General features: G+C 42.4%; 1 protein-coding gene across 1 annotated transcript in view; it reads right to left on the bottom strand.

Moving 5' to 3' along the window:
• Positions 1–3,021: 3,021 nt before the first annotated feature.
• Positions 3,022–18,256, bottom strand: part of LOC136753526 (nucleotidyltransferase MB21D2) — a 37,748-nt gene continuing 22,513 nt past the window's right edge. Inside the window, exon 2 of the mRNA XM_066709724.1 lies at positions 3,022–5,717. Coding sequence (XP_066565821.1) covers positions 4,456–5,717 — 1,262 coding nt within the window. The 3' untranslated portion in view covers positions 3,022–4,455. The remainder of the gene's footprint in view (positions 5,718–18,256) is intronic.

The following is an 18,256-nucleotide window of genomic DNA, read 5'->3' on the forward strand; positions in this document are numbered from 1 at the left end:
GGTCCAAATTTAACCTAGATCTGGGTATCCTCCAATATCTGTTCATCATTTCCCCCAATATCGGTGTGCAAAAATGTAACTGTTCCATTTTTTCAAATTACATCTGTAATATTAGTTAGTCTTAGTCTTCCAGGAGGTATCTGTAGAAATGTTTTTACAATTCTATCCAGTGCTGGACCTCTGCCTTGGACACATAATTGCTTATGAATCTGCCATTACTATCTGGCCCTTGCAAAATAACTGAAAACAGCACCTGGCTTGTTCATCAGCCCTCACATACATCACAGCTTCCCTGCTCCACACCACTTAATTATTTATGCCACCAAGCCTTTGTACAATATTGCATGGCACACACACAGAGAAGCAAGTTCAGTTCAAGGCGAACCTCAGAGAGGATTAGCACAGCATTGCCGTGTATTCCAGGGAATCTGCATCCAATGTGGTAGATCAATTGATTACCAGTACAAAAATGCAAAGAGAACATCATCACATCATATTCTGCATGAGATTATTTTTACCAAAAACAAAAAAAAATTAAAATATTATATATATATATATATATATATATATATATATATATATATACATGCATATATAATTTGGGGTTTTGGAACTCATGGGACCTTGTAAATGTTGTAGATTTTGTTTAGAAATATCAGATGTACACTGCACTCTTAAAATACAATGATCCATTCCATTGTACATTCATTGTTGAGGGTAATAATGTATCTATCTGATTGTTGGACACAGATTTGAGATTTCACCATTTGCTCAAGATTGAAACAGTGTTCATCAATCCCTGAAAATATATCCTTTGTAAATATGTCTCCATGATATATCAACTACATTAATCAGCCAATAATATAATTTCAAATAAAGGGTATGAATATGAATGACAGATCCACAGTAACCATTTACGTATCTCATTTTGAAGGTGCAGTCCCACAGTGTGCTTTTTTCTCAATTAAAAATAAATTCCAGCAACATAATTTGGCTATTGCCCTCCTTCTTATTTCCCTGATGATTTAATCAGATGTAGACAATGCCTGAAAGCTGTTCTCAGCTCTGGCCCAGCAATATGGCACAGGGCAGTATGCTGAGGAGGGAAAATAAAGAACCATTTCAAGTTAAATGCAGGCCAGGTTCAGCTTTTCTCCTTTCAACATGGTGACTATTTCCCATACTTCAGTTTCTGGTTCAGAGAGGTCACTTTACGCTTAATGCAGTGTTCCCAGTTAAGAATGGGTTTTTCTTGCTCCAGAACGGAGTACTTCTCGGGAGAATAACCTCGGAGAGTGAAAGCACTTCCCCGGTTACAGAGATATTTTGTTGCTGATGCTGCAGGAACTAAAAATACATGAGAACAGCGTCTTTGGCTGCGGCCTGTGGAGACGATAGAAACACAGACAGCAGTAAATGGATTATCAAAGTAAATAAAGATTTTAGGCCAGATATAGAGGACAGAAAAACGCCTGATTGGATTCAGATGAGGCTTTAATAGAATCGAGTTTAACTTCCTCTATAGTATATATATATATATATGAATTTAACCTTTTTCCCCCCAATCACAGAGTCACACAACTTTGTTGATTCATTGCGCTATCATTAATAAACCGAGATATGAAGTCTTTGTTGCGGCTGATCTCCGAAACCAAGGCCTTAACAGAAAAACGACATTCGAGCCTGTGATCCTCTCCAGTCTACCGTTGGTCTTCGAACTTCTTCCTAGCAAATTCAGGCAGTCAGGGATCCTGTTCTGGACGCCTCAATGTGACCTCGCTTCCTGTCATTAGGATCGCAATGCTTTTCATTTTAAAACCTCATGCTCAAGTAAAAGGAGCTCCAGGCAAAATGCATGTAAGAACTTTGTAAACTATAGCACTTCATTTTGACAGGAATTATGTGGTGCATCTAAAAATAACTACAGAAAGAATGACTTGCACTCATACACACATACACACAAAGTAGCACAGTGTTTTAGAGCCTGAAGCATCAACTAATAACAGATCAACAGAGTATAAGGACTGTGGTCAGGGGCCGATAGATTCACTTTTCTTCCTGCATTGTGACCGATGTTCTTCTTAGCAGCCCTGAGCTTAAACAAGTGCATTTGTGACCACTATGTATTGTTTATGGGCTACGTTTAGCATAAGGAGATGTTTTCCATTGAAAACATATTCTCCAGTTTACAAAGCACAGAGATTAATCTATTAAACAGAACCCCTAGTTTTAATTAAATCCGCCAAAACACTGATTCACTCTCAGTAAGTCTTGAAAGATGATGACTAATACTCTGGAGATGATGTAGACCTTCTGAGATGCATTTTATATGAGGAATTACTTTATATGTAAATCAGGTTTAGGGCATGTTGAAACGTGGGAAGTTAGAATACTTGCAATACTGCAGACCAGTCAGTATTATAATGACGTGGGAGGGAATGTGCTCAGTGAGGAAAACAATAATAATTGGAGGAAAAAAGGAGGAAATATATATACGTTATCCCTATAGGTTTATTATGATTTAATTGTAACATTTTCCAAGTTGAACATGATCACTTTGTGAAAGGTGAAAAAAGATGTGTACATATGAATGGGACCAGCCTACTAACAGATAAATCGTATACCCGAGATGTTCCTAATCCAGATTCTTTATAAATAATTAAAATACGTACATATCCCGGCTTCCTTCTGCCAACAACAACCTGTTAGGTAGACGTACTTACCTCTCCAGAACACAACCACTGGGTGACGCTCACTCTTGTGCTCTCGGTTTCCGGTGTCCCTTGGGTATAAACTATTCCTAAGCCAGGTTGCAGGTACTGTCCCTTCTGAGCCCATAATGGATAATGTGGTTCATTAGATGGGAGAATGAATGAATGAATGAATGAATGAATGAATGAATGAATGAAACCACATTAGTGGTCTAATTAGTGTATCACACTTCTTTTAAATGATTTTACATGGGTCTTCAAAGGCAGTTAATTAGAAACAACTTAACACAATACATCCCTAAAACCCCAGTTTGATATGAAGTCCTTTTATTACTGGTGTAATCCTTTTGCATTCTTTTCTCTTTTTGTTTTTCTATTTACAGAGATATAAAACTCCTTTTTCGTTATTGTCCTTGACGCTGGGAGAATATAGTCCATTTGAGATTCGGTTGAGTCTTGAACTTCCTCACTACAGTAAGGAGGTAGATTCTCCCATTGTACAGATTTCCTGTCAGAAGTTAGAGGCCTCTAAGAATTGTAAAAAAAAGAAAGAAAAAAAGTCACAATATACACCCTTAGCTAAACACACGCTGTATTCATACACATTATGTACTTTTATTAACTTAATTTGCATAATCAAAAAGCATCATATAACTTTGTTCATCTTAGTTCTGGATAGCAGCAAATAAATAGAATGAGACTTACATCTATAGTGTTCATGTCAAGTATTTAAAGTTCTGCATAAACAAGTCATCGTCAACAGACAGAAGAAGCAATATTATGTATATTTATCATGAACATGAAATACATTTTGTTTTCACAGCTTTTAAAGGAGAACTTTAAACCCATATGATACGGCAGATATCTCCACAGAAGCTACATCTCAAAGCAGCTCATTAACCACAATCATTAGATTTTTTTACAAAAGCTATATTTAGGCCATATTTTTTGTGTCTTTTTTCTTTTTAAAGCCCAAACAGTCTAATTGCACTTGTCAATGGAGCTCTGAGGGGCTTCACTCCATTAGCCAGATTCAGTCCCATTTTTTGGCATGTACTGCAGTTGTTCACTTTACACAGAGAAAATACAGGTAGTCGGAAAGGAAAAAAATATATACATACTGTATTTTTTAATTTTTAAACAAAAAAGAAAGTGTATCGGGTGAGACATTCTAAAACTTGACACTTTTACCAAGTCATCAAATAACTCTGCATCTATCATGTAAAGCGTAGCTAGAACTATGCTGAGGTGGCAGAATGAGTCCAATTCGTACGACATGACGTGCAAAAAGAAGACTAAGATTTCATGTAAGCCCACAAAACCCTCTCTGTATACATTACATGTGCTATTCATACTTTCAAATCCCTTCAAAGTTTAGTAAAAACATTCCTGAATCCCAAACAAACAATCAAAAATCATCATAAACTATTGTACATTAGGTTTCTGTTCTCCTTTAAAAGTCTATTCTGACTGAGCCCTCATCTTGGAATATACTACCAGCTACCAGCGGATCATTCCAGAAATACAAGAAAGAAAAGGTAGCACCCTCTTGGCGCAGTGTCTCTTGCCTCTCACGGCCAAAACCCCAGCACCCTGTGCCTGGGGGCAGGAACGAAATTATGACAACAGCACAGGACACCATACTTCACAATGTTCTAGAACAAATATCACCGGAAAAAAAACTAAACGCCAAAAATTAAATAAAAATATGGGGGGAAAAACACAGGGGAGGAAAAACGAAGGCTCAGAAGAATTTGTCGTCGATTCGGAAGTGAGGCCGTGTGACGTCATCGGGGTTGATGAACACCGAGATGGACTTCCCGGGGTTCTCCGTCACCAGCTGCTGGAGTTTCTTGGCCAATCGGTCGTCGGGTTGGTTCTCCCCGTTGTCCGACTGCGGCGAGGGGATGCTGGAGCAGCTGCCTCGTCTCTGCAGGTCTAGGGTCAGGCGGTTGGCCGCCTTGACATGCTCGATGGCCGTCCTCAGGTGCTCCGTGGGGTCGGAGCGGACGGAGGACAGTTTGCGGGCGTGAAGCATCACCGTCTCGTCCGAGAGGTGCTCCAGCATGTTGCACTGCGGGATGAAGTAGTTGGGGCACATCTTGTTGACTAGGCAGTGCTGGAGGTCGTCTATGAGCCCGAGCAGGAAATGCGCCGAGTAGTCTTCCTGGGAGAGGTAATTGGCTGGAAGTCTGTCACATGACCAAAGCATCATGCTCCTGAGGTGGTATGGGCTGATGGCTTTGGGGCGAGACAACAGTTTGATGATGATGGCCTTGCAGGCTTGGTAGGCTTGCATGAGGCTACTGGAAATGCACTTCTTCAGCTGAACTTCGCTGCGGGCGAATGACAGCCGCCACTCGTTCTCCTTCTTGCCTTTGAAGGAGCAGGCAGGGACCAGGTAGAAGCCGCTGATCACCTCCTCTTCGGTGATCTTCCCATCCCAGAAATGGTTCTCCATCAGCCAGCTCTGAGCCACCGCCGGCCAGCCCTTGAAAGACACCACAGGGACAATGTCATACAGCATCCGGCTGCTGCCCACTCCCAGGATGACCGAGATGATGGTGCCGTTCTTCTCCACCTTCTCCACCTTGGGCATCCCCCTCTGAGGCTTCTTCTGGATCTCCACGAGGACCACGCTGATGGACTCATAGAACCAGTCCGCCACCCTGGTGGGCGAGAAGAAGTAGTTGGTGGCTCCGTTGATGTGGTCCACGATGGTGCAGCAGTCCTTCCACTTGTTGATGGTGCCCTCGTCAAAGAGCCGCAGACTCAGCCAGGAGTGGCACAGGGCGGAGTGCCGCATGTCCAGGGTGACCGGCTGGTTGCGGTCGTGCAGCTTGAGGGCCGGGACCAGCAGGGTGAAGTCCATGTCATAGTCGGTCCCTCTGGCATAGATGTTGAGCTCGTCCAAGTCCATGTCCACCACGCCCTCGCGCACACCTCCGGACAGCAGGAGGTATTCATTGGCCACAGGAAGTTTCTGATCCAACTTCTGTACCATCCCTGAAAAACACAAGAGCATCATGGGTGACTGACAGTCACAGATTGAGAAGTATCCTCCTCCTTTAAAACTGCCAGCAAAGGCCTGGCACTCAACTGGAAAGCAAAGAAACCCTTTCATTCCCATTTATTATGATGCTGTCGCTGAGAGATGCATTCCCAGGCATATTTGCTTAATACTCTACTCCAAAAAAGATTACATAATTAATGTGGCTTTCTGGCAGCAGTGTGACGTCAGGTTTTTCAAAGACGTATTCAGAAACACAATGACACAAGGAAGAAGATGACTGAAAGGATATGACTAATGCAACTTGTATTAAATATTCAGCATTCACTCCAATTATCGCCACAGAAATAATCTGAAAATGTTGTTGCTTTTACTCGCTGCAGTTAATAATTAAGGTCTGTTATGACTTTTACAGTAACCAGGATTATCTGGATGACAGCTCTCTTTCTATTGTTTTGTTCTCAATCAAAATCGGAACAGGATATTGTGCAAGGTGACGTAATTTGGTTCTATGGAAAAGGTGAGTCAGTTTATATCGATAAGCTTGTAAAACAAGGGCTGAAGTGTAAGGTAGAGAGTCTCTTGCTTTATAGTACTTATTAAATGGTTAGTATCTCTGAAAATATGACATTATAACTATACAGACTATATGAATGAAGTAAGTAATCTTGCTTTACAGCAGTATAAAGGGACTCAAGTCTCACCCCGAGATCCACATTTGCAAGACTAATACTTTTCATGATTGTTGCAGGGGAAAAATGATTTGATTTTAAAAAGAATAGAAAAACTGAATGCATTAAATGAGGGGGCAAAAAACCTCTCATAACTCTTTCTAGTTGCAAGATTCTGTACTACACCCTTTGAAAACTGGATTTGACTACTGAAACCTGACATTTATAGCTATGATTTTCTACTTTTGTCTTTTTCAGTTACAACTTGTGATTACAAAACTTTCCCTAGATACTTTCTTGACATGCTAACTGACAATATTAGGTTGAGGAGGGAAAGGCAAGCATTCACAGGCCTCGGTACACAATCCCACCAATCAGCTTGTGAGCAACACAAAAACGGCAAATTCGTCCCCTCCCTCCCGCCCGGCTTCCCGTTGATTTTGCTTGCTAGTTTGTGAGAAGGTCAGAAACAGCAATCTGAGTTTCCACAGCAGCAAACATGAAACAGAATGCGCATCCGAAATGAAATCAGAGCGAAATGCAGATGATATACAAGCTGCTTCCTGTCCGAGTGACCTTGCATCTTGGGGGCTGTACAACAACCGCACCACCGCCAAGTTCATCTCAAGTTCGGGAACAGGGAGAGAGAGCCAGCCAGGATCGAGGCTGGCCTCTGTATCCGATGTCTGGAGTGTCATCACGTGCGAGCGACATGGTTCTCTCTCCCCCACTCCACCGCCCCGAGGACAGGCGGTGTGACCGCTGCGGCAGCAAAGGACGACGGAGGGCATTTAATTTACCCTTTTCCGTGCCCTTCACTGCTATTAATGGCTCCTGCTTTCAAGTCTGACCGAAAACAGCTTTGAATGACAGTTTATTGTGGGTTTGGGACTCGGCACAAACCCCTGCTCCACCCCCTAAGAGTAAACTGGCTCAAGCGGATATGGAGGATTAGAAAGACTTAAAAAAAAAAAAAAAAAAAATGCACTGAAAGAAAGACTCAATTTTACAATTTCTGTGGATATACAAATTATAATGCCTTCTAATGGCTTAAAAGCAAGTTGTGTACTCCTCCAAGGCAGAAATACATTATTATTAATACAGATAGTTTCATTTTTAGACCTTAAATTCTATTAAAACTCTGTTCGAAAGGGTTTTAGAATACTTTTCACGTTTAATGATAATATATAGGATATTACCAGGCGCTGATCTACACCGATCAGCCATAACATTATGACCACCTGCCTAATATTGTGTAGGTCCCCCTTTTGCTGCCAAAACAGCCCTGACCCGTCGAGGCATGGACTCCACTAGACCTCTGAAGGTGTGCTGTGGTATCTGGCACCAAGACGTTAGCAGCAGATCCTTTAAGTCCTGTAAGTTGCGAGGTGGGGCCTCCATGGATCGGACTTGTTTGTCCAGCACATCCCACAGATGCTCGATTGGATTGAGATCTGGGGAATTTGGAGGCCAAGTCAACACCTTGAACTCATGATTCATCAGACCAGGCCACCTTCTTCCATTGGTCCATGGTCCAGTTCTGATGCTCACGTGCCCATTGTAGGCACTTTCGGCAGTGGACAGGGGTCAGCATGGGCACCCTGACTGGTCTGCGGCTACGCAGCCCCATACGCAACAAACTGCGATGCACTGTGTGTTCTGACGCCTTTCTATCAGAACCAGCATTCACTTTTTCAGCAATTTGAGCTACAGTAGCTCGTCTGTTGGATCGGACCACACGGGCCAGCCTTCGCTCCCCACGTGCATCAATGAACCTTGGCTGCCTATGATCCTGTCGCCGGTTCGCCGCTTCTCCTTCCTTGGACCTCTTTTGATAGGTACTGACCACTGCAGACCGGGAACACCCCACAAGAGCTGCAGTTTTGGAGATGCTCTGACCCAGTCGTCTAGCCATCACAATTTGGCCCTTGTCAAAGTCGCTCAGATCCTTACGCTTGCCCATTTTTCCTGCTTCTAACACATCAACATTGAGGACAAAATGTTCACTTGCTGCCTAATATATCCCACCCACTGACAGGTGCCATGATAACGAGATTATCAGTGTTATTCACTTCACCTGTCAGTGGTCATGATGTTATGGCTGATCGGTGTATATATCCACATCTATATAATTTGAATTTCTACATGTTGTGTAGAAAGACCGCAGTCAGAAAATAAACCTACAAAGACTGCACAACTTCTGTCCCTTGCCTTGATTCATTGCATTATGTTCATGGCATCGATGTAACCAAGTTAATGGCATTTCAAACGTTCGCCTTCACAATCGAGAGCTTTTACTTCACTATGTTCTTGTTCCGACTCTATATGCATTGTAAGCATGATCTTCGTCAAATATTTATGGTTGTTTTCCTGACAGGAGACAGCTTGGCTTCGGACCACGTCCTTGGAGCTCATCCTCGCAGGTACTTATCTGACAATCGAGAGATCCACATTTGGGTCTCTCTTCCGCTGAACTCATATACCTGGCGTCAGGCGCAATTACTCCAGTAAGGCAACAGAGCATTTCAAATTAGACACTTCCACTCCATCTGCACTAATGGAGATCTTAAAAAAATGTGCAAGTTATTGCTTATTTTATTGCTGATGAGGCTCCACATCCTATTCTGTATTTAATATTTATTTTACCAGGAAGGCTCAGTAAGATTAAGGCCTCGTTTGTCCTGTGTTTGTCTACGTCAGTTGACTGCCGGCAGAGTTATTTATTCACCGGCTCAAAAGTTGACTCTCGCAACCCTCCGATATGAAAACTCATTCTGCACTCGCATCTTTGCTATATTGGTACCATCACAATCTCGCCTGTACATTTTATTTTCTTTGCCCCTTAACTGAAAACGTTGAAAAATACATTAACTGTAACAACCTGAAAACAACAAATTACTCAAAACACATAATTTAGCTTGAGAAATGCAGAGCTTTCAGATTAAAACACAAACCACTTCCCTGCTCCGATCTGAATTATGTATACACAGTTTAAACAGTTATTTGTTGATGTAATCTAACAAAATCGTTCGGCTCTAAGACACACGTTTCTTGAGCAAAACCTGACGCAGCACTAATATAATGGATACCTGAAACGCGCCACGGGTGCTATATTGTACTTGACTGCACTGGTGACGACCTATGTGGCTTTGCTGCCATATCATGTAATAGGGAATCAATTATCTTAATCACTCAGTCGACCTCTAGAACTTGTAAATGGGGTAAAGTGCTTGATTATAATTTTTCCTCAGAAGATGATCACGTGCAGGTTTTTTTTCTAGATCAATTTCCTTTTTGTTTCCGCTGCACTGTTGTGCACTTCGTTAATTACATAACGTTGCTCTTGGGGATCTCGTCGAGACAACTTTCCGGCCGCAAAGTTATTTCTGTCACTTCGTCTTTAACGGCGAACCTGTAGGGAGTTGCCAGGCAGCAGAGGGGAGTTTTTGTTTAAACGTTTAGATAACCGATCCGTCCTACTACCCACTGCTGCAGCAATCGCCTTAAACCACAGGCTACATTTCTGAGACTTCACGACATGAGCCCAAGTCACTGCAGATTGAGAAAACACAAGCCAGACGCAAGATTTTGGAGTTTCAAGATTTTTTTTTTTTTTTTTAGCATTATGGGGTGGGTTAGTGACACAACATAATTCGTGTACGGGACGTTTGGATTGGTGTGCGACCAGTTGTCCTCACCTCAGTTACCTCAGGGTGGAGGTTGAGGTTAAGGGTTGAGGTCTACTGTGGGCAGCTGTATCAGTCTCGTCTCCAGCGGACATTTTTATGTTTAAAATGCATTGAAATCATTAGGGACACACAGAAAAGGGGCCACCCTTCTTCGACTCTTACAAGCAAGCCATGAATCCAACAAGTGAGCCAGCAAGGGCACAGAGTTTGTTTTTCTTGCATTTGAGAAACACCTGATCATATAATAACAATCTGCAAAAATATTATTTTTAACAGTAACTTGTGTGTAGTTATGAAAGAAGGCCTTTAGCATGTAGTTAAGTAAAGGTGATCGCATGAAGCAGATGAAGCAGATTCTGCATTTGAGTGTTTTAGTGAAGGCTCTGGTCACCCCTATTTTCACATCTCACAGAATGAAACCCTATCCTGGAAATGTGTGTTTTATAGATGTTTCATTTGAAAGGTTTTTGCAATGTGCAGTGTCATACTGTGGACACAAGATGGCACTAGTGTCTAGCTTTCTATTATACACTCACCTAAAGGATTATTAGGAACACCATACTAATACTGTGTTTGACCCCCTTTCGCCTTCAGAACTGCCTTAATTCTACGTGGCATTGATTCAACAAGGTGCTGAAAGCATTCTTTAGAAATGTTGGCCCATATTGATAGGATAGCATCTTGAAGTTGATGGAGATTTGTGGGATGCACATCCAGGGCACGAAGCTCCCGTTCCACCACATCCCAAAGATGCTCTATTGGGTTGAGATCTGGTGACTGTGGGGGCCAGTTTAGTACAGTGAACTCATTGTCATGTTCAAGAAACCAATTTGAAATGATTCGACCTTTGTGACATGGTGCATTATCCTGCTGGAAGTAGCCATCAGAGGATGGGTACATGGTGGTCATAAAGGGATGGGCATGGTCAGAAACAATGCTCAGGTAGGCCGTGGCATTTAAACGATGCCCAATTGGCACTAAGGGGCCTCAAGTGTGCCAAGAAAACATCCCCCACACCATTACACCACCACCAGCAGCCTGCACAGTGGTAACAAGGCATGATGGATCCATGTTCTCATTCTGTTTACGCCAAATTCTGACTCTACCATCTGAATGTCTCAACAGAAATCGAGACTCATCAGACCAGGCAACATTTTTCCAGTCTTCAACTGTCCAATTTTGATGAGCTTGTGCAAATTGTAGCCTCTTTTTCCTATTTGTAGTGGAGATGAGTGGTACCCGGTGGGGTCTTCTGCTGTTGTAGCCCATCCGCCTCAAGGTTGTACGTGTTGTGGCTTCACGAATGCTTTGCTGCATACCTCGGTTGTAACGAGTGGTTATTTCAGTCAAAGTTGCTCTTCTATCAGCTTGAATCAGTCGGCCCATTCTCCTCTGACCTCTAGCATCAACAAGGCATTTTCGCCCACAGGACTGCCGCATACTGGATGTTTTTCCCTTTTCACACCATTCTTTGTAAACCCTAGAAATGGTTGTGCGTGAAAATCCCAGTAACTGAGCAGATTGTGAAATACTCAGACCGGCCCGTCTGGCACCAACAACCATGCCACGCTCAAAATTGCTTAAATCACCTTTCTTTCCCATTCAGACATTCAGTTTGGAGTTCAGGAGATTGTCTTGACCAGGACCACACCCCTAAATGCATTGAAGCAACTGCCATGTGATTGGTTGGTTAGATAATTGCATTAATGAGAAATTGAACAGGTGTTCCTAATAATCCTTTAGGTGAGTGTACAAGGACCTGTGAGGGGAAGGAAGATTAGTCAGAGCCTTTCCAATAGGAATGCGAAATACAGTCAGCGTAAAAGACAACTAAAAGAAACCTGAATTTAAAGTGTCTGAAGATACTTTGTCTGCATGTGATAATACTTTTAATAATAATAATAATAATAATAATAATAATAAATATTTCTTCAGACACGCTTATCCAGGGTGCTTACAATATAGCCCTTATTTTTAAGGAAAAGGATACTCGAACAATTTTCTGACGAGGTTTCCTAGAGCAAAGGTTATGATCATCAGAATGGAATAAAAAATAATAGTAATAGGTATTAAAGCCATGTATATAATCATTTTATTTCACATTATTATTATTAGTAGTAGTAGTAGTAGCAGCAGCATATAATGGAGAGAAAAAACTTTAAGGACTGCAATTGGAAATCAAGGTGCAGCAAAGGAAAGCAGGAAGAGCATTACTGACAGGGAGACGTGTATTTGACCATTAGTGTAAAGGAAAGGTATTTGATCTAAAGCAAATAACCCAATGGGTTTAATCCGGCCCCTGTAAAGGTGGTGTATCATTAAGTAATTAGGCCCGTGACAGCTTGTGAATGAGGAAATTGCGTGTGAAAACTACAATTCCCTTCAGCCATTGCGAAAGTCATTGGCACAAGGTAGGGTTTTAACAGCCAATCATAAGCTGAGTTACTGTCCGCGCTCCTGTTCTTTCAGTCATCTGCAATAAACTCAACTCAAAATATCCAAGAAAAGAAAAATGGACAAGGAAGGTAGAGTGTTTCAGGAAAGGTGGGAGTGGGAATATCTGTTTGTGGAGCAGAGTTTAAAACCCGTATGCCTCGTTTGTAAGGAGAGTTTATCCCTGATGAAAGAATTCAATATACGGCGGCACTACGAGACTAAACACGAGAGAAGAGGCTGCACAAAGTGGCTGAACTACAGCATGTTCAAAAGGGCAAAAACAGAGAGTGATGCTGCAAGTAAAGCGAGTTACATCGTATCCCTAGAAATTGCCAAAACATCAAGGTGTTTCTCTGAGGGTGCTTTTTAAAGAACAGTAAAGTCAGCGATGTAGTGTGTCCAGACAAAAAGCATTTGTTTGCAGTCAGTCTCTGACAAAATACCGCTGCAGAGAGAGTAGATGATTGAGCTGCTAATCTCAAAGACCAGCTAGCCGAGAAAGCGAGTCATTTCACTGCATACTCGCCTGCTGTTGACGAGAGCACTGACATAACAGACTCAGCCCAGTTAACTGTTTTTATCCAGGGCGTAAATTCAGATCCAAATGTTACTGAAGAGCTTTTGGATGTTGCAGCAATGCACAGCACCACCTCAGCAAATGACCCATTTCAGCAAGCGGAGAGATGCGTGAACCGAATGAAGTTGCCGTGGGAGAAATGAGTGGGCCTGACCACAGAGGAGCACCTGCGCTGTGTGGTGAGAAACAGGTCTGCTTGCTAGGATGCACAAAAAGCTACGGGAGGAAAATTGTCCTGGGACACTGACAACTTATCATTGTATTCTACACCAGGAAGCGTTGTGTAGGAAGGTGCTGAATATGGATCATGTAATGCACACGGTAACAAAAACTGTACATTTGATCAGGGCTAGAGATTTAAATCAGCTCCAATTCCAGGCATCCCTTGAGGAGCTTAATGTTGAATGTGGCTATTTGCCTTATCACACAGAAGTGCGCTGGCTGGGTCAGGGCTCAAAATCAGGGCGAAATCAGACTTTTTCTGCAAAGCTCTCAGATGAAAGCTGGCTGTGCAATCTTGCATTTCTATGTGATGATACTGAGCATCTTAACACCTTAAACGTGAAGCTACAGGGCAGTAAACAGGTCATAACAAATGTATGACAGTGTGAAAGCATTTCAGCTTAAATTATGTTTATGGGAGAAGCAAATGCAGCAAGGAAACCTTTTCCATTTCCCAACTTGCCAAGCCATCTCTAACTCTCTCACAAACGTCACTATTCCCAGCGCTGGATTTGAGGCAAAACTGAACTTGTTGGACGAGCAAATATTTCTGCGGCCCTCAAATGAAACTTGAAATTATCATATGACCCGTGGTAAAATTGAGTTTGACACCCCTGATCTAAAGGCTATAAATACTTACAGGTGATTGGCTATCAAACGTGTTAATATAGTATTCATTTTAACACCTATTTATATTGAAGAAGCCGAGGACATTGAAGGAGATGTCCACTGGGGGGCAGGCCAGCCTCATTTTAGCATGTTCTTGCTCACCTGCTGTATGGAAATCACGCCTCTCCAAAGGCATTGTGGGACAGACAGGGCAGATTAGAAATGACAGTAATCAAGGCTATAGAAGAATAGCAAATTACTCGATGTCTAAGGAACTAGCGCATCAACAGAACAATGCACTGTGATTCACGTCAGTTAGACTGCGAACAAATACCATACAGGTGTCCTGTTGTTTTCCCCCCATTCTCAAGGCCATTTCTCTAGCAGTTTGCTATTGTCTGCTCCGAAATTTCTGCTTTTGTCAGGCAGACAAAAAAAACAAACTAAAAACTAAAAACGAAGCATTTTGGCATTACAATGGTTGTATTGTGAAAGTCATATTGTTCTGTTAAAGTAGTTAGTTTTGGCACTCAGTGGTTACCTTTTAAAGATAGTTTTAATAAGCAGGCGACGTGTGCCGAATGCTCTTCTCCCCAGCTGTGGAGAAGCGATGCTAATAATTTTGTGGTAGTTTGCTTAAATGGCCTTCATTTCTCAGGGTCTCTGAGAAAGCGCTCTCTCTGAATCATGTTCTCAACAAAGGAAACTAAACAACACTGCTGTTTTAAACGTTTGAAAGGTTATTATGTCTCCTTTTCATGAGCGTCCCTGATCCGCTGCATATCGAGGCATTCCGATTCATTACACCTCAGTCGGAGGTATTTGAAATGTCAAAATTGTATAAAACCGCACATGGTATTTTTCTTACTCATTCTAACAGCACCTCAGTGGAAAATGAAAAAATCCCACTGGATAAAAGCAATCGTCTGTCGTCTCCACAAGGAGTGGAAGGAGCGGGATCAAAAAGAATTGCGTTTGATCTGGAATGGAGGCTTTATCCACAGATTAAACATCCATTCACTTGAAATATGCCTCTGCCCATTCAACCTGCTATTGCGTGTTAACTACTGTGCAAATACCAACTGGATCAACTGGAATCAGGAGCCTCTTGCCTCCCTCCAGTTCTAATGTCACCAGTAGCGGGTTTTGTCCAGGACTGAATCGGTCATGCAATTATCTGGAATGTTTATCACAATATCTGTCGAGCATAAGAGCCGAGAGAAATTCAGCGCCGTCGCAAATCGGGGAAAATAATATATAAACAGCAGACTAGTTGTAGTACTTGTAAGACTGTGTGTTTCCACTCAGCCACACTGGAGGTGCTCAAACGTGGCATTCAAAACACTACACAGGGGGGAAGCAACTCCTCTCACTCAATGGATAAACCGCAGTCCTAGGCCCACCTCGTTTGCCCCCAATCAAAGAATCGCTTTAGATCTGGAAGTGGACGAGGTTTGGCCTTGGGTTCAAACTCATCGTTGGAAAACATCAGGAGGTACAAACAGTTGATGTCTGCAAAATTAAAATATCCCTGTAGACGGCATCCATTTATGACAGAGAGAGAGAGAGAGAGAGAGAGAGAGAGAGAAGCTGGCCTGAGGCCCAGAGCAGACAGGGAGGGACCTCGGCTCGTGATTATTTACATGGATTTGGAGTCAAAAGGCAGCACGATGGCAATGAGACCGTCAGCATCCTTGAAACAATGCATCCTATTGCCCTGTGTGAACTTCAGAGCAATTCACTGCGCATGACGTTCCCTGCGCTAGGGGCAAACAAAATCAAAAAGCAGGGCAGATTTAACGACAGCTAATCACTCGCTGAAGACGACCAGCAATAATAGCCTCAACAGCTCAACAGAGGGAGCAGCAGAGAATGAATTTTCCGGGCGGTTAAGGATTAGATGACCTTTGAACCCCACTGTGATTCAACGGTCCAAAAGTCAGCCAAGACTGTACACCTCACCGAATTGAGCAACACTGAGTCCTAGTTATTACTCCGGCAGTGGTGTTGTGGCGGGGAAAAGAAAGGGAAAAATACTGTGGGTGTTAGTCATGTCTTACCACCGGTGCAGATAAACAGTGACTGGACTAATGCAAACATGCACCAGATACCTTTGGGTGGTGCTTTGAATGAACCTACAATTAGCCGTGATAAGTCTCTGCTTTTCATGGTTTCATGAGTGTTAGCTAATCGGGTAAAATTAAATATTGGTAAAAATCTCAGGCAGCATGTTGGACAGCCGTGTATCGGACGGTTATATTGCTATAGGAAGAATGCTGTCCAGGTGAAAAGGCTAAGTGTTGGAGCTGGTACACCCTGGGAAAGGAAGACAAGTGTATTGCCCGTGCTTGGTCGCTGCACAAGCATGTTCTGTGCCACAAAGACAGTGATGCACTGCCGCTGCCGTTCTCCGGGGATGTCCCCAGGGCCGAGGAGCTCGCTGCCGTTCCGCGATACAGAGGTCTGACGTGCATTAAAAATGAGCGTCGCATTCACTCGCTCGGCATGTCTTCTGAAAAGTTGCACTTGGGACCACGGCACATCCTATTTAGGCCTGCAGTGCCGTCAAAAAAAGCTGTCAAAACGCCAGTGTAACCTCAGCTATTTAAGAACAACTGTGCGCGGAGAAGGTTCAAAAGTAGGACGAGAGAATGAGGTATCCTTCTTACTGGAGGGCTTTTGTTGATTATAAATAACGGAGAAATGGAGTGGAGTGGGCATACACAGCCGACTTGATATGAAAAAATGTATTAAAACGCAACCAGGTTGAGAACACCCTTCTTCCGCAGTGAAAGAGGAATGTGTTGAGGGCAGGTCTGCGGTGGTGTAATCTGGCGCACACCCTTAGTGTTTACACAAAGACCATTTCCTGGGTTAACTCGATAACAGCTCCCACAGGAGAGGCACGATTTCTGATCTCAAGATCTTTAACTGGTAGGCAAGAAGGAGGGAAGTCTTGCTTTCTTCCTAATTTCAGGATGTATCCCGAGGGAGAGTTGCTTCATACTTACTAAATGTGACAACGCAGCAGAGCAAAGGAATGAAGTGACAGTAGTTTTTTCTAGGGAGCGTGTTAAAAGCAGGAATGGTCTTCGTTACTTTGAGGCCATGAGGATTGGTTTAAAGAGATCAGGTCAATCTTATATTCAGGGTTGAATCTAGGGTTAGTAAATGGAAATATGGAAATATACAAACTAATTACAGATTTATGACAGTATCAGATTGCTACTAAGTCAGTCCTTAAAGCCATCATGTCACAGAGGCCACACCCTACCAAAGGTCGCCGCCCAGGTGTTTATTTATAGCTGGTATCACCATAAAGGTAGATTGTACCATAATTTCTAATTATGCATTTGTAAAGAGCTGCACCATGGAAAGCAAAACTAAAAACATCCACAGGAGGATTCCAATCTGAATTGTGGCAGGTCAATACGGTTAATAACAGACATTAGCACATTAGACAAGGAATGTGGACGACTTAATGATGGTAGATTATAGCATTCGAAAAATAACTGTGCAGAGTCTCTCAACCTTTTGCAATATCCTGAACACACATCTGTGTGCTTCACACCTGTAAGCCCCTCTGATCTCTTCCTATACCTTCATTTTATTGGTATTATGTTTCATTTTATTCACTATAGTTCACGGACTGGTGATTATTTTACCCTTGTAATGTTGTTTACTTGTAGAGCATAACCTAGTTTTACAAACCAAAATATACAATCAGATATCCTTGATACAGCTGCCTGCTAAATGATTACGATTACAATTATTATTATCAGTCTTATCCTGGTTATTTGCTGTAAGCTTTGTATATTATATTAAAATGTACAAGCTATTTTTAAGCTATTTCCCTCCAAATTAAATGTGTAATTGCTGATAATACCGTTCCTGCTAAAAAATGCATAAGCACACCAGTGTACACTGCAGGTACCTGACACAAGACTGAAACTCTCCTGCTACTTATCGGAAATCACAGAGGACTGCAAAATCAGGGCAGTGTGTGAAACTACAGGCGTCTTCATCTCCCTAGAGTAACACAGCTAAAGGACAAAAATATATAGTTGTCGGAAAGAGAAGATAAATTACAGAGCCCTGCTGTGCCAATCTAGTCCAGTTTACGTATTGAGGGGACTTGGTTGAAACATCAGAAGGCCTATTAAACAAAGCATCTGCGTAATGAATGGCATTTTATTCTATTTTGTAATCAGAGCAACCTTCCAGTGCTCAATCCGACTGTTGCGTCTGACACCATTTTACGTATCTCACACTTTTGGATAATGACTTGACGGGTATAAAACAAAGATCATATTGCTTTGAGGTCTTTTGCT

This window comes from Amia ocellicauda, chromosome 7 (genome assembly GCF_036373705.1).
Source record: "Amia ocellicauda isolate fAmiCal2 chromosome 7, fAmiCal2.hap1, whole genome shotgun sequence".
NCBI classification, from domain to species: domain Eukaryota; kingdom Metazoa; phylum Chordata; class Actinopteri; order Amiiformes; family Amiidae; genus Amia; species Amia ocellicauda.